We start from the raw sequence: 27070 nt of genomic DNA on the forward strand, positions 1-27070 counted from the left end.
ACCAGTTTGGGCATCACCCAAAGCCAACACTTTGAGGAAACAGAAGAATTCATATGTGGAAGAGTGAAGAGGGAGGGCTGAGGGCATCAGCTGCCTAAAGAAGTGAGGAGGCAGCCAGCTTTCATTTCTCTAGTGCACAGCTTCCAGCTCAAAGAGAAATACCAAAAGAGCCTCAAAGAGCACCACAAAAGCCAAGCCACAAACACCACAGCAGCTCACCTGCCCTCACTGCAGCCTCGGGGAGCACCTCCACAAGCAGCCCAAATGCCCCATGGGCAGACCTGCCTGTCCCTGTCACACAGACAGGCAGCAGAGCAGACACAGGCAGCTCCACCAGGTCACCTTCCCTGTGAGGCCAGCTGCTGCTGGGCTTGGTGGATGAAGGCAGTTGACCACGCAACCACTTCTGTCTGCACACGACTGGCAGTGGAAATGGGCCCAGGGCCGGGCACAAGGGGCCCAGGGCCACCTTAAAGCTGCTCCCTTGAAATCCCACACTTACTGGCACCTACAGCTACCAGAGAGAAGCTAAGCCTCCACAGCTCCAGCAGCTCCTCAGAGCACTCAGAGAAGCACCAAAAGCCATCTCCAGGCAGAGAGCAGCACACGTTTGGCTTTTGACTCTGCTGGCAGAGCAGAAGGACCAGTCTGGCTCTGAAGTAAGAGCAGCAGAGGATAAAACAACTGCAAATCAAGTCACAAGGTCTCAGCAGTTCCCAGCAGAAAGACTCCCACAGAGCTCCGAAGGTTTTCCTTTCACAAGCGTCACCTGCATCCCTCTCCATCCCTTCAGGAAAGGTAAGGCAGAGGTCCTAGTTTCTGCCCTGTGAACTGCCAGTCCCCCTAGACGGCCAGGATGCTCTCCTTCGCGGTTCTAAGCGCTGCACTTCTTACCGGCTGCCGTTCTGATTCACCCCGCGGGGCTAAACCAAGCAATGCCTCCGCAAAAGCCATGCCCTGCACCCTTCCAAACCCCTGCCAGGGCAGAGAGGAGCTGCAACTGCGACCCTTGGGGGTTTTACCCAACAGGGCACAGCCCGAGGGCAGCCTGCGCTGGGTTCTTGCTCTCAGCAGCCCCTGGGCCGCTCTGCTCAGCCAGGATTACAACAGCCTCCGCAGCCTGAACTCAGCGCTAAGCCGCTTCGGGGTCTGGAGATTTACCGAAGCGCTTCCTCCTGCCGGGATGAAGGGATCGCACCCCCAGCTCTTACCTGCCTCAGAGGAGGCATTGCCTCTCCCCATGCCTCGCTCGGTACCGGGCTGGGAAACAGTCAGCGCCGCGCACACCGCCCCCGCTCCTGCCTCTTAAACACGAATGCCTCTTGGTGGTGGTGCTGGGGGGGATTTTGTTTGGGTTTCCCCCAAAGATGGAAGCGTGGGAGCTGCGCGCCTCGAATCGGGAGCAAGCAAATCCCGGCTGGCGCCGTGCAAAGCAGAAAGGGCAGCCAGGGAGCACCGGGAGGCGCTCGGCAAGGCGGAGGGGGACTGCGCGCACCCCGGCCCGCACCGGTGGCCGTCCCGGGGGCAGAGGCGCCCGACGCCCCCACAGCGCCCGGGCTCTAAGAGGCCCTGGCACAGAGACCCTCTCGCTGCCCCGGCCACTAAGGGAAGAGACGCGAAGGCCCAGGCCCGGTCCGGCCGCCCCCGCCGCGTTACCTGGGCACCGCGTCCGGCGCCGGCTGCACCGCCCCGCTCGGTACCGCCCCGCCCGGCGCCGGCCTCGTCTGCGCGTCACGTCCGGGCCCCGCTCCTCCCCGACGGAGCCTGAGCGAGAGAAGGCGGCGGCGGCGGCTTTGTGCGGGGCTCGTCGCTGGCGGGGGAGACCGGCGCTGAGCCATGGGCAGGCTGCTAAGGGTCGGGACTCCGGGAGTGGGAGCAGGCTCTGGCCGAGCCCTCCGCAGGCAGACCGGTGTGTGCCAGCTGCGGGGCCCCAGCACCAGAAGGACTGCGGGTGATGGCCAACACCCTCTGCTCATGGCCTGCGCAGATGGTTGGCCGCAGCCCTGCCTTGCTTTGGTACTGTGCCCGCTGCGCACCACACGTGTAGAGCCAGCCCCCGGAGGCAGCGGTGCCCGCACGCAGTATCCTGCTTACCTCTGCTCCCTACCCGCATTTCTCCCCCGTTGTGACAGCCACACTCCCACACTGCCGAGCACAGCTCCGGCTGTCCCCTGCCCTGTCCCAGCGCCTGGAAGATGCTTCGCTCGCAGCAGCAGTTCCGCGGCGAGCCAGGAGGTGCTGCCTAGAAACCACACAACCGTGGGAGCCTAGCAGTGATGGCATGGGCTCGGACCGGCACAGACAGACAGCACACACTGGGTGCTGCTTCAACAAACCGAGGGCCGGGTCCTGCACTTGGGTCACAACAGCAGCAGGAACGCTCCAGGCTTGGGGCAGAGTGGCAGGAAACTACCCAGCAGGGAAAGGCCTGGGGGTGCTGGACACCTTGTACTCTAAGCCCCAAAACTGAACCTGGTGTCTGAGGTGTGGCCTTAGCAGTGCTGAGTCCGGGGGTACCATCGCTGCTCCGGCCCTACCGGTGAGTGTGCCCCAGCCGTCAGACCGGCTCCGTTTGGTATCGCTGCACTAAGCTGAGGTGCTGGGTGTAAAACAGGGCTCGAAGTTACCCAGGGTCCATAACCGGACTTGGAGCGCACGGTAAGCACCGGGCTGACCCCCGCGGCGCCGAGCTCGCCACTCCCGCTGTTGATGTCCCACCCCGGCGGGGGCGGGCGGGGTGCGGCGGGGGCCGGCCCAGGCAAGCTGGTGCTGGGCCTGGCAGGGTGCTGGGCAGCGCAGAGACCTGCGGTCGGTCGGCATGGCGCAACAGGCGAGGGGAGCCGTGGCCGTCATCCGGCTTTGCAACCCGCCGGTCAACGCGCTGAGGTAACGGCAGACGCCGAGCCGGCCCCCGCCGCAGGGATCCCGACCCTGTCCGGCCGCGCCGCTGCTCAGAGCTGCGGGCGCCGAGCCGGGCTCCGGGCGCTGAGCCGGACTGGGGGCGCCGAGCAGGGCTGCGGGCGCCGAGCAGGGCTGCGGGCGCCGAGCCGGACTGGGGGCGCCGAGCAGGGCTGCGGGCGCCGAGCCGGACTGGGGGCGCCGAGCAGGGCTGCGGGCGCCGAGCCGGACTGGGGGCGCCGAGCAGGGCTCCGAGTGCCGAGCCGGGCTGCGGGCGCCGAGCCGGACTGGGGGCGCCGAGCAGGGCTGCGGGCGCCGAGCCGGACTGGGGGCGCCGAGCAGGGCTGCGGGCGCCGAGCCGGACTGGGGGCGCCGAGCAGGGCTCCGAGTGCCGAGCCGGGCCACGGACGCCGCGGTGGGGGCGGGCGCGGTGGCTGACGCTTGCCTGCCCTTCTTGAGCGGCGTGGGGCTTCTCTGATTTACTTTCTCGTCACCGGCTTACCCACTCTCCTTGCCCGTCCGAGGCCCCTCCTGGTGCCCGGGCAGGCAGCCCCGCGAAAGCCTTTGCCGAGGGACCCTCCCAAACACCGTCGCTCGGTCCCCGCAGCAGCAGCTTACATCGCCCGTGACCAAAACCCTGCTGAACTCCTCCGTCCGCTCTCTTTCCTATCATTTCTAGTGGCAGGGTTTTTCTGCAGAAGAGGTGTCAGGCTCTTGCTGTCATCTCCCCTGGAAGCTCTTCGAAATCCAGGTGTATTTCTCATCACTTCCCAGTCTTTAAATATCAGGATGATGCTTCCAGCTAGGAATTGCACAGCAGTTCCTCGTTTAATCCTGGAGTTTCTTCAAAGCTCTTAGTTGAAAGCCATTTTTCTTCTTCAGATCTGCTGCAGGTCGCTGTGCCATCCAAGTGAGCACAGGGGTTAGGGCAAAGGGCTGTGGAGATAACGGAGGTGGCTCAGCCAGAGGAGCTGGCACCGGGATGAACCCACGGCCAGGGCTGGCAGAAGCCAAGGCAGCTCATTTGCCTTTTAAAAGAATACAGAACTGGCCTCTAAATACTGATCTTTACCAAGAAAGCCCCAGGCCAACTCACACACAAGGCAGTGACCAGCAGCAAAGCCAAGCCCAGTCCTCTGGAGTGTTTGGTTTCATGTGTTTGGAGAGGATGTCTCTGCTCTTTGGCTTCACAGGGTTCGTTGAAGGGCTGTGGGTTAGTTCTCTAGTTCTGAGCAGCACACAGACCCTTTTGGAGTGGCCACAGGCAAAGAGCTGTTCAGTACCCGTGTGCAGAGTGCCAAGCCAGTGTAGAGTCACCAAGCAAAGCCACCACTGCGGTGGTGCTCACAGCGTAACCCACACAGCTTGCTGAAAGGGAGCTGGAAGGGACGAGAGCATGAACAAGAAATGCAGCTGCTGCTCCTCACAGGGAGCTGCACTGCTGGGCAGAGACTGCAGCAGGTTAAAGAATGGGGCAAGGTCATTTTATCTGCCCAGGTAACTACCATGAGAAGACAAGATGGAGGGACTTGTTGAGGTTCACAGGTTGCACTGGGTTGAAAGGGACCCTCTAAGGGCATCTTGTGCAACCCCTGCAGTCACAAGGGCACCTCCAGCTAGAGCAGGCTTCCCAGGGACACATCCAGGCTGACCTTGAAGGAAAGGTTGGATCCTACACGGCATGGGTTTAGAAGGGTGTCAACACCGAGCCCCTGCTTGGGGCATTTGCTCTGTCACATCAGGACCCCACCCCAGAGAGAAGGGGAATCAGGAGAAGGAGGAGGAGGCTGACAGGTTGGGATGAGAAAGGGATTTAATGGAATATGCAGGTTAATACCAGTGGCCACACAAGCTGTAGAGCTATACTCAGCCCAGCAGCAGTGCAGCAGCCACAATATCCAGAAAGAGCCCTCAGGAGCAGGAGAGAAGCAGGGTAAAGAGGACCCTAAGCAGGAGGCTCTAGCAAGAGGCTCCCCTCAGCAAAGCTCCTCCTGTAGCCCGAGTGTGGTGCTGATGGGCCGGGCCTCACCTATAGCCTACTCCAGTCCGTGGCTGGCCTGGGATTCTGTCCCAACAAAACCAGGACAATCAGTTAAGCTGCTATGAAACTTTAACTTGAGATGTGGTCATGATCTTTGATCACATGCCAGGGTCATGGCTGCTGGAGAAGGGATCTGTAACTATCTCCTACTTGCCATCAAGTGGGTTTTAGCTGAGACCTGTGGCTGGGATGGTAGAGCTCACCCTGGAGCTTCTGTGTTCCTTCTGTTTCTGCATTCTTGCCGTGCTGGAGCAGGGGGGAGCAGGTCTGAGACTGCTGTTGGCACTGTTAGGCTGTGGAGGTGGCAGCAGGCAGTGAACATTGCAGACAGCAGCTGTGTCCTGCAACCTCTGAGCTGAATTTGAGAGCAGGCACAGATGCTCTGCACAGGACTGCTCCAGCCCTTCCCCACCGGGCACTTTGCAGTCCTCTGAGAATCCTTTGCTGACCATTTTCTGCTTGTGCCTATGAAATATGTTCAGATGAGGCATCCCAAAAGGTTCTGGGTATTTTTTTAGGCCCAAGTTCCCTTTGCCAGGGTCCCACTAGTGTTAAGGCTGGACCTAGGCACAGACCTTCACAAGGTGTGAGGCACAGCAATGGTCAGCACAGCAGCAGCTCTGCTAGGTGTCTGCAGGACAGCTTTTCATCCCTGCAGCTACAGGCCCTCTTACAAAGCCCTCAGCTGGTAGTGGTGTACCATTAGTGGTTTTCAAATGATGCTGAACTGCTTGCTTGAAAATCCAAATGTTTAGTTCCTAAAGACACCTCCAGAAGAACGAGGCCCTGTGCTGCTTGCTCTGGAAGCAGCAGTGCCACAGCCAGGAGACAGCTCTGCAGCGGGGGAAGGGCTGCTCAGGACTCAAAAGCTTGCTGGGGTTGGGCTCTGGACCATGAAGGAAGAGGGAGACTCACAGAGGGATTGCCCTGGGAAGGCTGTGGCAGAAGACAGGCCAGGGGAGAGAGCTGCTTGGACAGTGTGCTGGTTTTGCCTGGGACACTTGGTGTGTGCAGTGCAGACCTCTCGGAGGGCACTCACTGAGGCTCCGCTCCCTTGCAGCTTGGCAGTTCTCCAGGCATTAGAGGATGGACTGAAGAGAGCAGAGGCAGATCCCTCAGTGAAAGCTGTTATGATTTGTGGTGACAATGGCTACTTCAGTGCAGGTAAGACATTTGTCATCCAACAACCTAGGAAAGAGAAGAAACCCTTTCCACCACCATGCCTGGAGTAGTTCTTTGCCTGGAACACTATTGGTGAAAGCCCTGAGTTGGCTGGCAGTGGCCACCAGGCAGTGGCCACCAGGCAGTGGCCACCAGGCAGTGGCTTTGCTGTTCTGCTGTGCCACAGCTGAGGGAGGGCACACCACGAACTGCACGCTGCAGGCCAAAAATAAGCTGCATGTTCATGCTGAAAGGAGAGACAGCTGCTCAGAGACACCAGCCAAGGGCCAGGAAATGCAGAGCTCCTTCTTAGTGGTTGGACTTGGTGATCCTGAGTGTCTTTTCCAACCTGAGTGTTTCTGTGATTCTGAAGCCTGAGCAGGTTCTAGGTTCAGTCATGGAAGAGCTCCAGAGGTCAGCCCCTTGTTCCCCAGCAGCTGCTTCTCCTTCCCCAGTGTCAGTGCCTCAAGCAGTGTCAGGCTTTGCCCTGCACAGCTGCTTGGCTTTGGCTCAGCTGCTGCTGAGCTGAGGCTGGAAGCTGTTGCCACAGGCAGTGCAGGGCTTGTGCACCTCTTGTGTCCTGCCTCAGAGACAGGCTGGGCGCTGGGAGCAGTTTCTTCCCAGCAAGGGCTCTCGGGCAGTCCCAGGCTGCCCAGGGAGGTGGTGGAGTCCCCACCCCTGGCCGTGGTGCTGAGGGAGGGGTGCAGGGGCAGTGACTCAGCAGTGGGGGATGCTGAGCTCTGGGGGAGTGGTTGGGCTTAGAGATCTCAAAGGTCTCTTCCACCACAACAGTTCTGCGATCTCCCTCATGCCCTGGTGCTCCCTGACCTCTCCCATGGCTTTCTTTGCATAACACCTCTGGAGCCAGCATGTGGAGTGTGCCTGGGCTGGCCAGGGCTGAACAGCACATCTTCTCCAGCTGTAGAATCCAGGGCATTGCTGTGGGGCTCTCCCTTGCTTGTCAGTAGTAACTTGCACCTAACTATTCCAGACTCCACGGTGGATGTCTGTGTGCTCAATACAGTAACCATCACAGAGTGGTTTGGGTGGGAAGGGACCTCCACAGCTCACCTGCTCCAATCCCAAAGCTGTTTCTGCACTTAGCCTTCCTGGGAGCTCTCTGAGAAGGCTGAAGGAGCTTGGGTTTCTTCAAGGTGTTCCCCCAAGGGATTGATTCCTGTTAACCACTCTGCTGTCAGCAGCATCCCCGACAGATCCTGGTCCTCTGTGAGCAGCTGTGTTCAGCAGCACAGGGGGATGCCCACTAATTGCTCTTCATCTCTTTGTGCCACCTAAGGAGCTGACATTAAAGGATTTTCATCTTCCAAGGGCCAGGGCCTCGGCTTGGGCCCCATCGTGTCCCTCATAGAGAGCAGCAGGAAGCCTGTGGTGGCTGCCATTGAGGGCTATGCCCTGGGAGGAGGCCTGGAGGTGGCACTTGGCTGCCACTATCGGATTGCACACAGGAAGGTAACCCACTGAGAACCAGGGGGTCTGGGGAAGGCAGCAGGGGCTGCCCAGGGCAGGGCGTGTGGAAAGGCCCTTCCAGCCCATCCCATTGTGTGAATCTGTGCAGACATGGCTGTGGGCAGGGTGGGAGGCAGGCTGGGGCCCAGGACAGACACAGGGCTGTGCTCCCTCCTCACCTGCACCACTGCCCCTGCTTGCCTAAGCCTTACTAAATCAGAGTGCTGGGGGGTGGAAGGGAGCTCTGGCCACCCCCTTGCTAATGCAGGGTCACCCTAGGGCAGGGCACACACAACACATCCAGGTGGGGCTGGGAAGGCTCCAGAGAAGGAGGCTCCACAACCTCTCTGGGCAGCCTGCTCCAGGCTCTGCCACCCTTAAAGAAGTGAGTGGGCAATGTGCAGACTCAGGTTTTTGAAACAAGACAACAGAATCCAGAGAAACTTTGCAGAGAAGCAGCCTCTGGCTGCTCTGCCATAACCCTGCCCCCTGACCAGGTGCACTGTGAAGGAAAGACTTCAGTTCCTTTTTCCTTTACTAAACTCCCAAGGATTAGAGCAGGAAGCTCACAGTGAGTCTCAGAATACCTTCCAGCACTTCCTAACATTGGCTTGAAAGCATCCCTGAGAAGAGGGACAGGGCCGGCTGCAGAGGCTCAGCCAGTCCCAGGGCAAGGTCCTGCAGCTGGGTCAGGCCATCCCCAGGCACAAATTCAGGCTGGGTGCAGAGTGGGGTGGGAGCAGCCCTGAAGAAAGAGCCTTGGGGGTGCTGGGTGCTGAGCAGCTCCCCAGGAGCCAGCAGGCAGCTGTGTGCTGGGCTGCAGCCAGAGCAGGGTGGGCAGAGGGCAGCAGAGGGGATTCTGCCCCTGGGCTCTGCCCTGCTCAGACCTCACCTCCAATCCTGCCTCCAGTTCTGCTGTCCCCAGCAGAAGGAGGACTCAGAGCTGCTGGGGAGAGGCCAGAGGAGGCCACAGAGATGCTGCCAGGGCTGGAGCAGCTCTGCTGTCAGCACAGGCTGAGGGAGCTGGGGCTGTGCAGCCTGCAGAGGAGAAGGCTCCAGGGGCACCTCAGAGCTGCTGCCAGGACCTGAAGGGATCCTGCAGGAAGGCTGCAGAGAGACTTTTGCTGAGGGGGTCTGGAGCCAGGCCAAGGGGAAATGGTTTGGAGCTGAGGCAGAGCAGGGTCAGAGTGGAGCTGAGGAAGAAGTTGTTCAGCAGGAGGGAGCTGAGCCTCTGGCACAGGCTGCCCAGGGAGGCTGTGGCTGCCTCCTGCCTGGAGGTGTCCAGGACCAGGCTGGATGAGGCCCTGAGCAGCTGAGTCTAGCTGGGAGCTGTCCCTGGGCATGGCAGGGGGCTGGAGCAGATGAGCTCTGGGGTCCTTTCCAACCTGAGCCATTCCAGGATTGCAAGATCTGTGATTTGCAGGTGTCAGTCTGGGAGATGCTGTTGGCCCCAGGGGTCTCCTGTGCTGTGCCATCACACAGCCATCCTCTGAGAGGTGATGTTTGTCCTCTGCATTTGCACACAGCTTCTGAAGTGGCTGAGTGAGCTTTTGTCTTCTGTGGCAAAGAACAGGGAAGAAGTTTCTGTGTGGAAGTGCTGAGGGGTCCCAGAGGAGCGCTGTGTGGCTCCTTGCTCTGCTCAGAGTCCTCCTCTCTAAGCAGGTCTGTTCCCTCTGGCTTCATTTCAGGCACGGATGGGGCTGCCAGAGGTCACCATTGGGTTACTGCCAGGTGCTGAAGGCACTCAGCGCCTGCCCAGGCTGATCGGGGTCCCAGCTGCCCTGGACATGATCACAACAGGTACAGGACTGTGCCTTGGCCTTGCTGTGTGGGTCAGGATGTGGAGCTGAGTCACAGCACCAGCTTGGTCAGATGATGTTTCTGAGCATTCATTGCTTGCCTGGGTCCCTGCTTGGGTTGACATTCAGCTTTCTCCCACTGGTGAGGGACCAAGAAAGGGACATGGAGTGGGGATGCTCTTCCTGTACTTGAGGACAAGCAGGCTCAGCTTCTGATCACCTGGGCAATGGGCACAGCTGTGGGAGTCCAGAGGGGGCCACAAGGATGAGCCAAGGGCTGGAGCAGCTCTGCTGTGAGCACGGGCTGAGGGAGCTTGGGGGGTGCAGCCTGGAGAGCAGAAGGCTCTGGGGGGACCTCAGAGCTGCCTGCCAGGACCTGAAGGGATGCAAGAGAGCTGGGGAGGCACTTTTTAGAAGGGCCTGTGGTGATAGGCTGAGGGGCAGTGGATTTAAGCTTGGGGCAGGGGGGCAGACTGAGACTGGGGATGAGGAAGAAATTCTTGGCGGGGGGCAGGGGGAGAGCCTGGCACAGGCTGCCCAGGGAGGCTGTGGCTGCCTCCTGCCTGGAGGTGTTGAGGGCCAGGCTGGATGAGGCCCTGAGCAGCCTGGGCTGGTGGGAGGGGTCCCTGCCCTTGGCAGGGGCTTGGAATTGGGTGATCCAGGACTCCATGCATCCATGAGCAGAATTCACCATCCCCCACTGCACTCACCTCATGTCTCTTTTCAACCACAGGGAAACACATTCCAGCAGCTGAAGCTCTGAAGCTGGGCTTGGTTGATGAAGTTGTGGAAGAAAGCACAACTGAGGCAGCAATTCACTTGGCAAACAAAGTGATTGGTGAGGAAAGAATTGTAGCAATGCCAAGAAATAATTGGTGATGTTTCAGGGCTGGAGAGAGTGAGGACAAAGCCCACAGAGCTTATTGCAGTGTCTGCTCCACTCGCTGAGCTTTGGCAGCCATGTAAGGTAGAATTAATTGCAGAGCTTGCTTGCTGTTAGCTGAAGTGGAAAATTCAGATGCTAGAGAGCTGCAGGAATTGAAGTGAGGATTTGGAGAACAGATCCATATCAAGTTCTTCATCACCTCTCCAGGCTCACATGCTCCTAGGCTGCTGCACTCTACTGAAGTGGGGGAGTGAGTGCCTCTTCCATCTCCAGTTTGGGGCCACAGCTGCTACTGCATCAGCAATGTCTGATCCGAATTAACCTTCTCCCTCCAGTGCAGGGGCTGGCACCTCCCCAGCACAGCTTCATGGGCCAGGAGTCTGCAAGTGTCTCTGTCCCTAATCCCTCAGCTGCAGTGTAAGAGGACAGCCTGTGAGGAGTGCAGGGATGTTGAGAGATTTTGTTACCCCCACCTCAGAAGCAGCAGAATCAGTGAAGATCACACAGGAGAAGCATTCCCTGTGCAGCCTGAGGTGTGTCACCTCGAGGCACAGCAGGGTATTTTCCCACTCCTGAGCTCCTTGTTCCTTTGGAAACAGACCACTGATTCCCAGCAGGGTTTCATCTGGAGCTGTCACAGCGCCGAGCCCGAAGGAAGCACAGAGCGAGGATGGCGCTGCCCTCGCAGGCAGTGCTGTGCTGCTGCAGCTCTCCCCACTGCTCTCTGCAGGAGCGCTTCTCCTGTGCTGGAAGCTGAAGCACAAGTTTTGTCCTGGGTGACCACCACGTTTTAAGCCGGTGCAGGGAATGTGCAACTCTTGAAGAGCAGCACACAACTCGAGAGTCACAGCTGGGTGCAAGAGGGTCTGCTCTTTGGCTGGAGTTCTGCGGGAGATGCCCTTCCTGCTCGCTGTCTTCTCTGGGTGCTTTTGAGCTTCATTCCGAGTGCAGAACTGCTGCCGTAAGCAGTCCCCTTTTCTCCTTCCCCATCTGCAGTCAGACTGTCTCAGCACAGTTCTGTAGGACAGCTGGGTGCTAAGCTTCACCCTTGCTTCTGAGAAAACCAAAGATATTTCACTCCTTTGAAATAGCTTTGGTTTAGTTTGCTTTTTAGAAAGCAGAAATGCAAAGCTGCTTCCCGGCTTGTGTGTTCTCTTTGACAGCCTGAAGTGGGAGCCTGACAAGCTGAGATTGTTTTAATTCTGCCTTCAAAGGGGAACAGCAAATTGTCTTCATGTTAGATGCTCTACCTTCAAATTCCTTGAGTCCCATGGATCTTGCAGGCTTCAGTTCTTCAGTGAAGAGCTGAAACAGTGACCCTGCCAGCCTAGCAGGAGATGCTAAACAGCAGCCAGGAGGTCATACCTCCTATGTGAGGATTTCTCCAGCATCAGAGTATTCCTCTAAGAAGTCCAGGAGCCTCAGCCAGGACTCCTGCCCCTCCAGATCCACATCATCTTATTTCCTCTCTCCTTTGTAACATGAGTTGGTCAGAGCTGCTTGGACCTCTGCAGGGGTTCCTAGGAGCTACCATCACAACACACCAGAGCAAACGTCTGGCTGTTTCCCAGCTCACTATCCAGCACAGGAGCTCCAGACCTGGAGGTGTTCCAGGACAGGCTGGAGGAGGCTTTGGAGGGTTCAGGTCAGTTTTCTCCTGCCCATCAATCTGCTCTTGGTTCTTACAAGCACTGCAGAAGCAAAGGCACTGCACGGAGGTGCTGCAGAGTCACTGGGCAAAGCTTAGCTAGGCTGCAGCTCAGGGAAAGTGTTGTTCCAGAATCCTCAGCACAGCTACTTTTCCCTTCTTGCTCTGAGGACCTGTGCCCTGGCCCCAGCACTGTTTGTGTTCACATGGACCATTTGCCATCTGCAGATCAAGCTCCAAGGCTTCCAGCAGTGTCCCTTCTGTACCAGCCCCTTCCATGTCAGAGATGCAAGTCCCTTGACTTGCTCACTCTTAAGTGGCCTTCAGCCATCAGATCTGTCTGGGTCAAACCTGAGGTTCTCTTTGTGAGGAAAAGAAACTCCCTGTGTAGATAGTGAGTAAAGGGCTGTGGATAAAGAGCATTCCTGGGTTAAAAAACATCCTGTGAAGAGGGACAGAGCACATTCACTGTTGATGTGAAAACATTGTTGATGTGAGCAGCTCCTTGCGCGGTGGTGCTCAGCTTTGTGCCCTCTGAAAGGCTTAAGGGGAAGCCCTGAGCTCTGCAGACCATTTCAGGGAATCCGTTTCTTCACTCATCCTGGAGACTGCTATTTCTGTTCCACTTCAACACTGCTCAGCCTTGAAGGAAGAGCTGGAGTCAGGACACATTCTTTGGGCACCCATGGCTGCAGTACTGCTCTGTTCCTGCCCTTCAGCTTCCTCTCCGTGGTTTCCTGCTCCTCTGCTGCCTCACTGGCGCCTCCCTAACTCAGACGGGAGCTGGATGCAGTATGCCACCCGTGAAGGAAGTGTGCTCCTGGGGCAGACCTCAGGGAAGCCAGGGCAGGGAGACTGCCACAGAGCTTCTCAGCATGAGCTTCTCTCTGGACAGCACCCAGCCACCACCCTGCTTTGGTGGCAGCCCTGGGTGCAGTTGGGAGCAGCACTGCAGCACTCAGTGCAGCAGCACTGCTGCAGTTAGTGATCTGCACGTGGCTGTGACAACAGGAAGGTCTTTGTGAACGTGTTGGAGTGTCAAGGGGCTGCACCCTGAATTTCTCATCTTGGCCCTTCATGGTCCTGAGGCAAGCTGCCAGTAAGAGCCTAAGGACAGACAAGTCAGATCTCGTAGCAGGCACCAAGGTTTGTACTTCTGGAGAGGATTTTGGCATCTCTCAAGTCAAATCCTTTCTGGGTGTCACCATAGCAACCCCTGTCTGCAGTGAGCCTCCTGGGTCTGTGCAGCTGCTCCGTCAGCCCCTGCTGGCACACCAGCCTGAGCTCTCCCTGCCGAGCTCCTCAGCTGAACTACCCTCTGGGGTAGTCCCACAGCGAGCAGAGGGATTCCTGTGGTCAGGGAAGGATTCAGTCAGGATGTGTTTTCCAGTCTCCCTCACAAGTCCCGGGGTCAGGACCCCGGCTGCAATGCTCCTGGCCAGCAGAGTCGGTCGGGCACCACACACAGCCCGCGGGGCCGGGTGGGACTGGGGACAGAGGCAGCCTGCAGCGTGGGCAGCAGGGAGCGCTTGGGGCTGCGGCTGCTCTTCCACATCTCCACTTCTCTGCCTGCAGGACAGCCGCTGGGACCCCGCAGGCTCAGCCTGAAGCCGGTTCCAGAGCTGCCCGGCATGGAAGCGTTCCTCAGCGAGGCTCTGGTGAAGGTGAAGAAGCAGGCCCGCGGGTGCCTGGCGCCGGAGCTGTGCTTCCAGGCGGTCAGAGCCAGCACCCAGCAGCCCTTCGCAGCCGGCGTGCGGCGGGAGCGGGAGCTGTTCGGGGTGCTGCGGAGCTCGGGCCAGGCCCAGGCGCTGCAGTATCTCTTCTTTGCGGAGAGAGCCATGCACAGGTGGACAACAGCCACGGGAGCTTCCTGGCAGCGTGCTGCCCCCCAGCCCATCCGCACCGCCGCTGTCATAGGTGAGACTGCTGCTGCCCGCGGCCGAGGGCAAGGGGATGGGCACCTGGGTCACGACACAGGCTGGGGGCACCTCAGAGCTGCCTGCCAGCACCTGAAGGGATCCTGCAGGAAGGCTGCAGAGAGACTTTTGCTGAGGGGGTCTGAGCCAGGCCAAGGGGAAATGGTTTGGAGCTGAGGCAGAGCAGGGTCAGAGTGGAGCTGAGGAAGAAGTTGTTCAGCAGGAGGGAGCTGAGGCTCTGGCACAGGCTGCCCAGGGAGGCTGTGGCTGCCTCCTGCCTGGGGGTGTTCAGGGCCAGGCTGGATGAGGCCTGGAGCAGCTGAGTCCCTGGGCATGGCAGGGGGTTGCAGCAGATGATCTCTGAGGTCCCTTCCAGCCTGAGCCATTCTGTGGTCCATGACAGGCTGCTCAGTCCTGGCTTTGTTCCCTGCTCCAGGCAGGCTTCCCCAGCCTTCTCCTGGTCCAGTCCTGCACTGTGGGTGCCTGTGCACAGTCACCCAGGGACCTGTTCACACAGCAATGTTTTGCCAGCTGCCTTTCAAGAAGATTTCATCTCACTGGGATCTACTTCTGCCATTTTGTAGCCCAGCAAGACAATGCCCTAATTAATTTTTGATAAGAGCAATTTCACTGCCCTGCTGTGATTTACAAAGCAGAGGCCTGGAGCTGGCTGTTGCTAGCACCACTCGAATGGTTGGACAAGGAATGGAGCACTTGGAGCAGTTTGGGTTGCAGGGGAAGCTCCCCAGGTCAGCCCTGCTGTCTCCAGGGTGCTTCTCAGGCATTGTGAGCTCTGAAAGCTCATTCACAGCACAGCAAGGGTTGGAAGGCACCTCCAGAGATACAGAATTAACCAGGCTGGAAAAGACCTTCGAGAAGTCCAACCCATCCCCCAACACCATCTGATCAACTAAACCATGGCACTCACCCAGGCCAACCCCCTGCCAGGGCACACAGAACACTTCCCAGGGGGGATGGAAAGGCTCCAGAGCAGGAGACTCCACAACCTCTCTGGGCAGCCTGCTCCAGGCTCTGCCACCCTCACACCAAAGAATTTTCTCCTCCCATTGAGGACTCTGCAACAACCTCTCTGAGCAACCTGTGCCCAGTTACCCCCACAGTAAAACCAGCTCAGGTAGACCCTCTCATGTTTCAGTCTATGCCCATTGCCTCTAGCCCAGTCCAGTGGGGCTCCAGCTCCTTCACACCCCCCCTCCCTCCCACCCTCTCTAGGCTGGAGTCACAGTCTCTCAGCCTTTCCTCATGAGGCATTATCTTAGTGGCCCTTCACCCAACTTACTCCAGCAGCTCCATTTCACTCTCATGCTGGGGGGCCAGAACTGGGCTCACAGCTCCAGGTACTGCCTCACCAGTGCTACGCAGAGGGGAGAGTTTGGCTCCCTCCACCTGGCAGCAGGACTCCTCCTCATGCAGCCCCTGTGCCACTGCTTTGCTGTGCCACCAGGTCACTCTGCTGCTCGCAGTCAGCTTGGTGTCCCCTGGGACCCCAGGTGCAGAGCTGCTTACTAGCCAGCCCCCAGCATGTACTGCTGCACAGAACTACTCCTCCTCAGATGCAGGACTTGACACCTCCCCTTGCTGAGCTCCATGAGGTTCCTGTCCACCCATCCCTCCCTCTGGATGGCAGCACAGCCTCTGTCAGTTATTCACAGTACCTGAGCAAGGGAGACAGAAGGCCCAGAGAGCTTGGCCAGAAGCACAGATGAGCAAGCAAAGTTCCCATGAGGGTGCAGGTCCAAGGGGAAGGCAATCTGCAGCCTAAAACCTGGGTCAGCAGTGTCCATAGCCAGCCACAGGAAGCCCCCAGGACTTCCCAGTGTAGCTTGGAAACAGGCTGAACCCCCCAGGTCTGAGCTTATATGGAGCTCTGAGGGCCGTGGGCAGCTGGTGTGGGTGCAGGCTCCAGGTGTCAGGGTCATTAAGGCTTATCAGTGCCCTCAGGGGCTTGACCCCTCCCAGGGCTCCTGAGGCCTTTTCTGAGTCACTGCTCCTCTCAGTGGAGCCCAAGGTGCAGCTTGCTTTGTCTGTGCCACTTGCTCATGTCTGCATTTGCCAAGTGACATCTCCTGTTCTGGAGGGTATTGATCACCTCCCTCTGGCTCTGACCCCACACCAAGCCGTGCCACTGCTTCCCATCGCTTCTTCCTGCCAGCCACCACCTTTTCTACTTCCTCTGGAAGGTTTTCCTCCTGTTGTGCCTTTTGCTGTCAGGACTGCTGCCAGTGCAGCAGAGGCAGGCACAGAAGCTGCCATCACAGTAGCTGGGGGGGGTCAGGCTATGTAAGAAAGAGCCATTGTCCAGCCGGTGCCATGCTGTACCCTGGTGCCACATGCTGGCTCTGCAGTGCCTGCTTGCAGCAGCAGTGGTCAGGCCCTTAGGGATGAGCTTTGAGGAGCTTTAAAGCAGTGCTGCACAGCCATGAAAGCACTGACCCAGAGAGGTGATCCAGGCTCTGTTTTCAGAGCAGAGTGCAAGGCAGGCAGAGCATCCATGGGGGGTGGTCACCAACAGCCTGTGCTGTGCTGTGCCATGCACTGACACCATGCTGCACTCTGCTGCAGCCTGTGCTGTGCCATGCACTCACACCATGCTGCACTCTGCTGCAGCCTGTGCTGTGCTGTGCCATGCACTCACACCATGCTGCACTCTGCTGCAGCCTGTGCTGTGCCATGCACTCACACCATGCTGCACTCTGCTGCAGCCTGTGCTGTGCTGTGCCATGCACTCACACCATGCTGCACTCTGCTGCAGCCTGTGCTGTGCCATGCACTCACACCATGCTGCACTCTGCTGCAGCCTGTGCTGTGCCATGCACTCACACCATGCTGCACTCTGCTGCAGCCTGTGCTGTGCCATGCACTCACACCATGCTGCACTCTGCTGCAGCCTGTGCTGTGCCATGCACTCACACCATGCTGCACTCTGCTGCAGCCTGTGCTGTGCCATGCACTCACACCATGCTGCACTCTGCTGCAGCCTGTGCTGTGCTGTGCCATGCACTCACACCATGCTGCACTCTGCTGCAGCCTGTGCTGTGCCATGCACTCACACCATGCTGCACTCTGCTGCAGCCTGTGCTGTGCCATGCACTCACACCATGCTGCACTCTGCTGCAGCCTGTGCTGTGCTGTGCCATGCACTCACACCATGCTGCACTCTGCTGCAGCCTGTGCTGTGCTGTGCCATGCACTCACACCATGCTGTACTCTGCTGCAGCCTGTGCTGTGCCATGCACTCACACCATGCTGCACTCTGCTGCAGCCTGTGCTGTGCTGTGCCATGCACTGACACCGTGCTGCACTCTGCTGCAGCCTGTGCTGTGCTGTGCCATGCACTCACACCATGCTGCACTCTGCTGCAGCCTGTGCTGTGCCATGCACTGACACCATGCTGCACTCTGCTGCAGCCTGTGCTGTGCTGTGCCATGCACTGACACCATGCTGCACTCTGCTGCAGCCTGTGCTGTGCCATGCACTCACACCATGCTGCACTCTGCTGCAGCCTGTGCTGTGCTGTGCCATGCACTCACACCATGCTGCACTCTGCTGCAGCCTGTGCTGTGCCATGCACTCACACCATGCTGCACTCTGCTGCAGCCTGTGCTGTGCCATGCACTGACACCATGCTGCACTCTGCTGCAGCCTGTGCTGTGCTGTGCCATGCACTCACACCATGCTGCACTCTGCTGCAGCCTGTGCTGTGCCATGCACTCACACCATGCTGCACTCTGCTGCAGCCTGTGCTGTGCTGTGCCATGCACTCACACCATGCTGCACTCTGCTGCAGCCTGTGCTGTGCCATGCACTGACACCATGCTGCACTCTGCTGCAGCCTGTGCTGTGCCATGCACTCACACCATGCTGCACTCTGCTGCAGCCTGTGCTGTGCCATGCACTCACACCATGCTGCACTCTGCTGCAGCCTGTGCTGTGCCATGCACTCACACCATGCTGCACTCTGCTGCAGCCTGTGCTGTGCCATGCACTCACACCATGCTGCACTCTGCTGCAGCCTGTGCTGTGCCATGCACTCACACCATGCTGCACTCTGCTGCAGCCTCTGCTGTGCCATGCACTCACACCATGCTGCACTCTGCTGCAGCCTCTGCTGTGCCATGCACTGACACTATGCAGCACTCTGCTGCAGCCTGTGCTGTGCCATGCACTCACACCATGCTGCACTCTGCTGCAGCCTGTGCTGTGCCATGCACTCACACCATGCTGCACTCTGCTGCAGCCTGTGCTGTGCTGTGCCATGCACTCACACCATGCTGCACTCTGCTGCAGCCTGTGCTGTGCCATGCACTCACACCATGCTGCACTCTGCTGCAGCCTGTGCTGTGCCATGCACTCACACCATGCTGCACTCTGCTGCAGCCTGTGCTGTGCCATGCACTCACACCATGCTGCACTCTGCTGCAGCCTGTGCTGTGCCATGCACTCACACCATGCTGCACTCTGCTGCAGCCTGTGCTGTGCCATGCACTCACACCATGCTGCACTCTGCTGCAGCCTGTGCTGTGCCATGCACTCACACCATGCTGCACTCTGCTGCAGCCTGTGCTGTGCCATGCACTCACACCATGCTGCACTCTGCTGCAGCCTGTGCTGTGCCATGCACTCACACCATGCTGCACTCTGCTGCAGCCTGTGCTGTGCCATGCACTCACACCATGCTGCACTCTGCTGCAGCCTCTGCTGTGCCATGCACTCACACCATGCTGCACTCTGCTGCAGCCTCTGCTGTGCCATGCACTGACACTATGCAGCACTCTGCTGCAGCCTGTGCTGTGCCATGCACTCACACCATGCTGCACTCTGCTGCAGCCTGTGCTGTGCCATGCACTCACACCATGCTGCACTCTGCTGCTGCTTTCATCCTCTGCCACTGCACAGTGGGAGCCAACAGAGATGGTCACAGTCACAGGCTGCACTGGCTTGGAAGGGACCCTCAAAGGTCATCTTGTGCACCCCCCTTGCAGTCACTAGGGACACCTCCAGGTCAATCAGGCTGCTGAGGGCCACATCCAAGTCTGATCTTGATTGTCTCCAGCAGCTCCATGTCCCTCCTGTGCTGGGGCCCCCAGAGCTGGACACAGCCCTGCAGGTGAGGTCTCCCCAGAGCAGAGGGACAGGATGCCCTCTCTCCATCCCTGGCCACACTGCTTTGGATGCAGCCCAGCCTGCCCTTGGCCTTCTGTGCTGCCAGTGCCCAATGCTGGCAGTTTGGACCTCAAAGCTCATCCAGTTCCAACTCCTGCCATGGGCAGGGACACCTCCCACCAGCCCAGGCTGCTCAGGGCCTCATCCAGCCTGGCCTGGAACACAGATCCAATGGAATGTTGCTATCAGACCACAGATATTCATCCTAGCTCAGCAGCTTTCCACTGCTCTCTGTCTCCTCTGTACAGATCCTGGGGTCATTTGTTTACAAATTGGGTGCTAAAGTCCTTCAATTAATTTTGCATGGCTTTTCATACTCTGAGTGCCTCATGTGACAGATCAATAATCAAAAGTAATTATTCTCTCAGCTTGTCTAGCAAATTGATTTGTCATATCCCTGTCTGGCCTGAAATGGCAGGAGTTCAAGTGCAGGTCCATTGCACAACAAAAGACCAGCAGGCAGCAGGGCAGCAGAGGGGATTCTGCCCCTGGGCTCTGCCCTGCTCAGACCTCACCTCCAATCCTGCCTCCAGCTCTGCTGTCCCCAGCAGGAGAAGGACTCAGAGCTGCTGGGGAGAGGCCAGAGGAGGCCACAGAGATGCTGCCAGGGCTGGAGCAGCTCTGCTGTCAGCACAGGCTGAGGGAGCTGGGGCTGTGCAGCCTGCAGAGGAGAAGGCTCCAGGGGTACCTCAGAGCTGCCTGCCAGGACCTGAAGGGATCCTGCAGGAAGGCTGCAGAGAGACTTTTGCTGAGGGGGTCTGAGCCAGGCCAAGGGGAAATGGTTTGGAGCTGAGGCAGAGCAGGGTTAGAGTGGAGGTGAGGAAGAAGTTGTTCAGCAGGAGGGAGCTGAGGCTCTGGCACAGGCTGCCCAGGGAGGCTGTGGGTGACTTATTGCTGTGCCTTGGGCATGAGATGGTAACCCAGCTCTGAAAACTGTCCCTGCATGAGAGAGAAGAGTCCAGGGGCCTTGTCATGGTTTGGGGCAGAAAGCAGCATATCCAGGACAGGTGCTGGAGTGGCTCCTAGCTGTGTTCTGCTCTGTGTGAGCTGAGCTGAGTGAGCAGCCTTTCCCTTCCTCCTGCTTTTCCAGCCTTCTGCACCTGTAAGCCCCGAGGACTCCCCACCATTTTTTTCTGCTTTAATATATTCTTCCCCAAGATCACTCAGCTTTATAAAGTAGAAAAGAGGAGTCCTCAGGAGTGCTTCTTTCTCTGCTAGGCAGCAAAATCCCTCCTGAATGGTATAGCCCAATTGTAGAAAGTACTTCCAGGGGATTCCTGTTGTGCAAACTCTAATGGAACAAAACCCTTGGGGCTTTCATTACTCTCTCTGCCAGCTTCATTAAACATCATTCCAGTGCAGAGTTATGTAGGAAGTTGAGAGACAGCTTTTCTAGGTCAGAAACAAGCTTGGCAAGCTCATATCTTATCTGTGAGCTTACTCCCGTGGCCTAGAAAGTGAAATACTACAGGCAAGTGTCTGTCTGCCATGGGATGGCTAAAACCTAGCTGGGACTGCTCATGCTTTACTATGAGGGTAGTGAAATACTGCAACAGGTTGCCCAGGGAGGTGGTTGAGGCCTCTTCCCTGAAGTTATTCAAGGTGAGGGTGGACAGGACTCTGGGCAACCTGATCCAGTGGAGGATGTCCCTGCTGGGTGCAGGGGTTGGACTGGGTGAGCTTTGGGGGTCCCTTCCAGCACAGACTATTCTGTGTCTCTGTCACTCCATGCTGCTTGTGGATGAAAGCAAACTGGGGGATCAGCTGACAGCACTGCAGAGCTTCCCTTGAGCAGAGGGCTGGAGAAGAGGTTTTGATATGTCAAGGGCAAGGTCCTGCAGCTGGGTGAGGGCAACCCCAAGCACAGAGCCAGGCTGGGTGAGGAGGGGCTGAGAGCAGCCTCAGGGAGAAGGCCTTGGGGGGGTCAGGTGGGGACAAAGTGCCCAGGAGCCAGCACTGGTCCCTGGCAGCCCAGAGCCAGCTGAGTGCTGAGCTGCAGCCAGAGCAGGGAGAGCAGCAGCACAGGGAGGGGATTCTGCCCCTCTGCTCTGCCCCCACCTGCAGCACTGCCTCCAGCTCTGGGGCCCCCAGCACAGGAAGGACCTGGAGCTGCTGGAGAGGTTCCAGAGGAGGCCATGAGGATGAGCAGAGGCTGGAGACCCTCCCTCGTGGAGGGGAGGTTGGTTATGAAGGAACAAATTGAGTTTGTCTGGCAGTGTGATGTTTGTGAGCAGGCTGGCAGGCAGCTGTGGCTGCAGCAAGTGTTTGCTGCTGGCTGAGCAGTTGTGACTGTCCTGCAGGGCACCGTGGTGTACAGCTCCCAGGAGAATCCTCTGCCTTGCCTGACCCTGGCTGCCTGAAACTGCTGCACTGCTGCCTCTTTACAAACCTGCTTTAGCCAAACTTTGCAATCCCCTTGTTGCAGCTGATTTGTTTATCTGACTCCCATTTGTAAACCTGGGATTAAAGAAGTCCTTCTTACAGAATTCTAACAACCTGGTGCTCTGTTCTGCCTGCTGCTTTATTTAGGACATTCATAATCCTCCCATTCAGATGCTTCTCACTTCTAAAGCTGGCAAAACTGTGCTGGCCTCCTCCCACTGGTTTGTATTAATCCCAGAAGGCCTCCTCGTGGAGAGCAGGGTAAAGCCTGGGGCTTGTCAGGCAGGGAAGTGCAGCTGTGCAGCTTCATTCCATGGCATGGAGGGCAGAGCTGCTGGGGGGCTCAGCAAGAGGGGAAGGATCAAGCCAGTAAGGGCTACACTGATACTCCTGGGGTATGAACTGGTAGTAGCACAGCTGTGGAGCCTGGAGAATGGAGTGTGACCTGCAGCAGCACAGGGAGGGGCTTCTGCCCCTCTGCTCTGCTCAGACCCCACCTGCATCACTGCCTCCTCGAGAAGGTCCTTTCCAGCCCATCCTGTGACTGTGAATCTCTGAATATCTAATTCTGTGTCACTTTTATCCCTAGGGCTGGGGACCATGGGCCGAGGCATTGTCACATCTCTGGTTAAGGCCAAGATCCCTGTGGTGGCCCTGGAGCAGGACCAGGAGTATCTGAGCACAGGAAAGAAAGCTGTGATGGCCCTTTTGGAACGTGAGGCTATGAAAACAGAGCAGGGTGCCCAGAGCCTGGACTTCCACAGCCCTTCACGTCTGCAGTTCAGTCTGGACTTTGCTGTGCTGGGTGATGTGGACCTGGTCATCGAGGCTGTGTTCGAGGACATGCAGCTGAAGAAGGAAATATTCCGCAAGCTGTCCCAGGTCTGCAAGCCTGGGGCCCTGCTCTGCACCAACACCTCAGCCCTGAACGTCGACGAGATAGCCTCTGCCACCAGCCGCCCGCAGCAGGTCGTTGGCACCCACTTCTTCTCCCCTGCCCACGTCATGAGGCTGATGGAGATCATCTACGGGCGGCACACGTCCCCCGGCGCCATCGCCACCGCCGTGCAGCTGGCCAAGGTGCTGCGCAAGGTGGGGGTGGTGGTGGGGAACTGCTTCGGTTTCGTGGGGAACAGGATGATGTTCCCCTACGTGCAGCAGGCGCTCTTCCTGGTGGAGGAGGGCAGCGTGCCAGAGGCAGTGGATCAGGCTCTGGAAGATTTCGGGTTTAAGATAGGACCCTTCCGGATGTCCGACCTGGCTGGGCTGGACGTGGGCTGGAGGTCTCGGAAGGGGCAGGGCCTGACCGGGCCCTCGCTGCCCCCGGGGACCCCCGCCCGGCAGCGCCACGGGCACCGCTACAGCCCCCTGCCAGACCTGCTGTGCGAGCGCGGCCGCTTCGGCCAGAAGGCTGGCAGGGGCTGGTACCTGTACGAGAGGGCCGGGGGCAGGACGGCCAGCCCGGACCCCTGGCTGCACAGCTTCCTGAGCCAGTACAGGGACACCCACGGCCTCCAGCCCCGCTCCATCCAGCAGGAGGAGATCCTGGAGCGCTGCCTGTTCGCCCTCATCAACGAGGGCTTTGCCGTGCTGGCCGAGGGCGTCGCGGCCGGCCCGGAGCACCTGGATGTCGTCTACGCCAACGGCTACGGCTGGCCGCGGCACCGCGGCGGCCCCATGTTCCACGCCGCCACCGTGGGGCTGCCGCGAGTGCTGGCCAAGCTCCAGAAGTACTCCGAGGCTCACCCTGACGTCCCCGGGCTGCGGCCACACGCCCTGCTGCGGAGGCTGGTGGCCGTGGGCAGCCCTCCCCTCAAGGAGTGGATGTCCTGCCTCGGCCAGAGCGGCTGCAAGCTGTGATCCACTGCCGCCTGCTGCGGAGCAGGAGCTGCAATTGCTTTGCCTTTCAATCGAACCCTGAGTGCCACAGGCTCTCAAGCGATGTCACTGACCCCCCCCCCGGCTTGTGCAGACAATGACTTTGGCCACCGATTAGTCTCGGTCCCCCACTCCTGCAGCAGCCACTGCCATCACCCGCCCTTCCTCCTCAGCCCCTGCCTCACCTTCCCTGCATGCTGCTGTCTGAAGGCCAATCTCATCCTGCTCTGCCTTCAGGCCTTCACAGCTGTGCCCCCAGCCTGTCCTTGTGCAAAGCAGGAAGCAGCATCCACAGCCCACAAAGCAAATCGTGGTGCTCGTGACTCACCCAGCACCAGCTGGATCTACCAGAGCCTGCCTTAAATCTGTTTCCTACTTTGCTCAGGTCTTTCTTGTGTCCCCACAGGTTCCCTGGCTCTCCTAGAGACAGCCAGCTGGAGCCTGCTTCCTTCCTGCTGCTGGGGCAGAGGTGGCACAAGGGGTACCGCTGCTCTCAGAGGTGAAGTGCAATGAGCTGAAGAGAGCTGGTCGGGGCAGAGAGCAGGGGCAGAGCTGTCCCCTCCCTGCTTCAGGGATTCCAGTAAATGACAGGAAAGCCACAAACACATCCACCTGCCTGCCCTGGCTCACTGCAGCCAGCCTCCATCCTCGCTCCTCAATATCCCACCTGGCTCTGTGCAACCAGAAATATCTTCTAACTGGATAGGTGTTGCCATCACTGCCACTCTCTGGCTGCCTACTGCCAGCAGGAGTTGTCAGCATGCTCCAGCTGAGCAGCCTGAGCCACAGCCTGGCCCTTGCCGGCTGTTCACACAGGCAGAGGCAGGCTGGGAAGAGCAGGGCTCAAGAGCAGGAGTGCTGCTGCAGGCAGGCAGGGGGTGGCAGATCTCTAGCACAGATCAGAGCAGGGGAAGACCGAGCCAAACTTGTTCCAGGCTTATGTCTTGGGTCAAAGTCTCCCATGTCTCCTGTCCAGTGGCTGTCTCTGCCTGGCTGGTGTGGGGATTCCCTTCTCAGGGACACTGGATGCCTAACTTCTGATTTTATATGAACAACCCTGCTTTGCTTGTCCAGTGCCAGATCCTGTGGGATCGTAGGGACAGCAGAAAGCCTTCAGCTGCTTGGGTTTTCTCCATGGCTCCTCTGCATGGTGGAATTAAATAATTGGCTTGCTTGTGCAGGACTTTGTGTGTGACAAGGCTGTGCTTCTCTTCTGCTACATGTGTCTTGTTTTGCCCTTCACCTACCCCACTCCTTCAGTGGCTGAGGTGCAAGTCTGAGGGCAGGAACCCCCTCAGAAGCCACAAGCCAAGCCACCTGCCTGGCTCCAGGGAGGATTTTTCCCCAGGCACAGAGAAAGGGTCAACTCCAGGCCCAGCAGAGTGCTTCGGTTTCCCCCAGACTCTTTGTGTGCCACGGCTGAGAGCAGGCAGGATTTGCTCAGAGGTACAGCACAGCTGAGAGCAGGCAGCCAGCAGGCAGCCAGCAGGCAGCCAGCAGGCAGCCAGCAGGCAGCCAGCAGGCAGCCTTTGCTCGGAGGTGCAGCACCGAGGACACCCGCGTGATGAGTTACACAACAGCACTGCCTGCTGCTGGCACTGCCAGCTGCTGGTGGCCCTCATGTCACCCACAGGACAGCTCTGCACACAGAGCATCCTCTCTGCAAGGCCTCCATGGGCTTCCCCTGTATGGGAGGTGAAATGCAAAGGGCAATTGCCCTTGCAGCATGAGCAGGCTGTGGAGGGCAGCACATGTCCAACAGGTTCTGCCCTGTGCCCAAAATTCCTCTCCTCACCTGCAGCATTTTTGTGCTGGGGCAGTTGGTGTGTCCACTCCATTTCACAGAATCACAGCCTGGCAGGGCTTGGAAGGGACCTTCAGAGACCATCCAGTCCAGCCCCCTGCCAGAGCAGGGCACCCAGGGCAGGGCACACAGAACACATCCAGGGGGGGCTGCAAAGGCTCCAGAGCAGGAGACTCCACAGCCTCCCTGGGCAGCCTGCTCCAGGCTCTGCCACCCTCACAGCACAGAATCTCCCTCTCATGTTCAGATGGAGCTTCCTATGGGCAAGTTTCTGCCCATTGCCTCTTGCCCTGTCCCTGGGCACCACTGAGAAGAGTCTGGCCCCATCCTCCTGACACCAACCCCTTAGACCTTTGTCAGCAGGAATGAGATCCCACTCAGCCTCCTCTGCCCCAGGCTAACCACCCCCAGCTCTCAGCCTCTCCTCAGATCAGAGCTGCTCCAGGCCCCTCAGCAGCTCAGTGGCTCTGTGCTGGACTCTCTCCAGGACAGAGCTTTCTCAAGCAGATTCCCAGGAGCAGAGGCTGCCTCTCCTCTCCTGACAAGTTCATTTTGCTTTTCCTACTGACCAAGGCTGACACTGCTGCAGCCGAGGGGTGGCATTCCCAGCTCCAAGGGGGCATGTGCCAGGCTGCCCGCAGCTGGCAGCATGCCTGGGGTGAGTCCCTGCCTGTGCCCTGGACTCATTCAGCAGGTGAGGCCTCACCCAAGGGCAGCCATATCTGCCCAGCACCCAGCCCCACAGGGCAGTGGCTGTGTGCTGATGTGTAACTGGCTCAGGAAGCACCAGCCTGGGCCGGGAGCATCCTTGGGAGGCCATGGCAAGGCCACAAATAGCTGAGATATGCAGGGGTACCAGAAGCACACCCATGAGTGAAATGTTTGTTCATCTAACAGGGAGAGAACACAGCCCCATGCAGAGCACTTGACACCCTCTTGCTACAGCATTCCTTTGCCCACCTGTCTTTAGGGAGCTGTTTCCACTCAGTCACCCTAATGGCTGCAAATGTTTGCTAGGTAAAACCAGCCCTGCTGGCATGGAACATCCCTGGCTCTGATCACTTAGAATCACCAAATTGCTTGGGTTAGAAAAGCCCCCAAAGGTCATCCAGTCCACCCAGCAACCCAACACCACCATGGCCACCAAACCATGGCCCCAGCTGCCATGGCCACAGGTTTCTTGAACCCCTCCAGGGCTGGGGACTTCCCCACCTCCCTGGGCAGCCTGTGCCAGTCCCTGACCACTCTGGCACCAAGGTCATTCTTCGTCCTCTCTAACCTAACCCTCCCCTGGCACAATTCCAGGCCATTGCCTCTCCTTCTATCCCCTGAGACTAGGGAGCAGACCCCAACCCCCACCTGGCTCCAGTCCCCTGTCAGGGAGCTGCAGAGAGCAATGAGGTCTCCCTCAGCCTGGACACTGGACACCCCCAGCTCCCTCAACTGCTCCTCGTTGCAGCTGTGACTGTTGTAAGCCAGGTGAGTGCGAGCTGGGAATGTGCAGTTCCCCAGCAGGGTGAGGCCAGGTTGTAAGATGGCTCAAGTCTGTGCTTAACCTCCGGGTCCTGCTTCTGCGTCCCTGTGAGTGCCTGGCTGTGGATCGATGCTCTCTGCACAGCAGGGAGCTTCCTGCCCGCGCTGAGCACTTTCAGCACCCGCGGCCCGTGGCATGCAGATGCAGAGCTGCTGATGTCTGTAATGTCTCTGTGGAAGATAACAAAACACTGCCACACCCTTATTAACCAAAACTCTAGGTACTGATTATTTTGCAGAGCAGAAGATAAAGTCTGTCAGTGCCTGTGCAACGACTGCGTGCTTTGAAATGGGTTTCCCTGAGCGACCTGGGCTAGTGGCCGCTGTCCCTGCTCGTGGCAGGGGGTAGAACTGGATGAGCTTTAAATGATCATAGAATCATAGAATCAATGATCCACCCCAAACCATTCTATGATTAAATCACAGAATGGCAGGGGTTGGAGGGGAACTCCAGAGATCATCCGGTCCAACGC

General features: G+C 58.4%; 1 protein-coding gene across 1 annotated transcript; it reads left to right on the forward strand.

Moving 5' to 3' along the window:
• The first annotated feature begins 2777 nt into the window (after window positions 1-2777).
• EHHADH (enoyl-CoA hydratase and 3-hydroxyacyl CoA dehydrogenase) lies at window positions 2778-24529 on the forward strand. Its single transcript, XM_054166823.1, has 7 exons — window positions 2778-2886; window positions 6000-6103; window positions 7398-7570; window positions 9256-9367; window positions 10100-10204; window positions 13476-13817; window positions 21972-24529. The coding sequence occupies exons 1-7, from the start codon at window positions 2819-2821 to the stop codon at window positions 23240-23242; spliced, it is 2175 nt and encodes a 724-aa protein (XP_054022798.1). The 5' UTR covers window positions 2778-2818; the 3' UTR covers window positions 23243-24529.
• The last annotated feature ends 2541 nt before the right edge of the window (window positions 24530-27070 follow it).

Source organism: Dryobates pubescens, chromosome 13 (assembly GCF_014839835.1).
Source record: "Dryobates pubescens isolate bDryPub1 chromosome 13, bDryPub1.pri, whole genome shotgun sequence".
In the NCBI taxonomy this organism is placed as follows: domain Eukaryota; kingdom Metazoa; phylum Chordata; class Aves; order Piciformes; family Picidae; genus Dryobates; species Dryobates pubescens.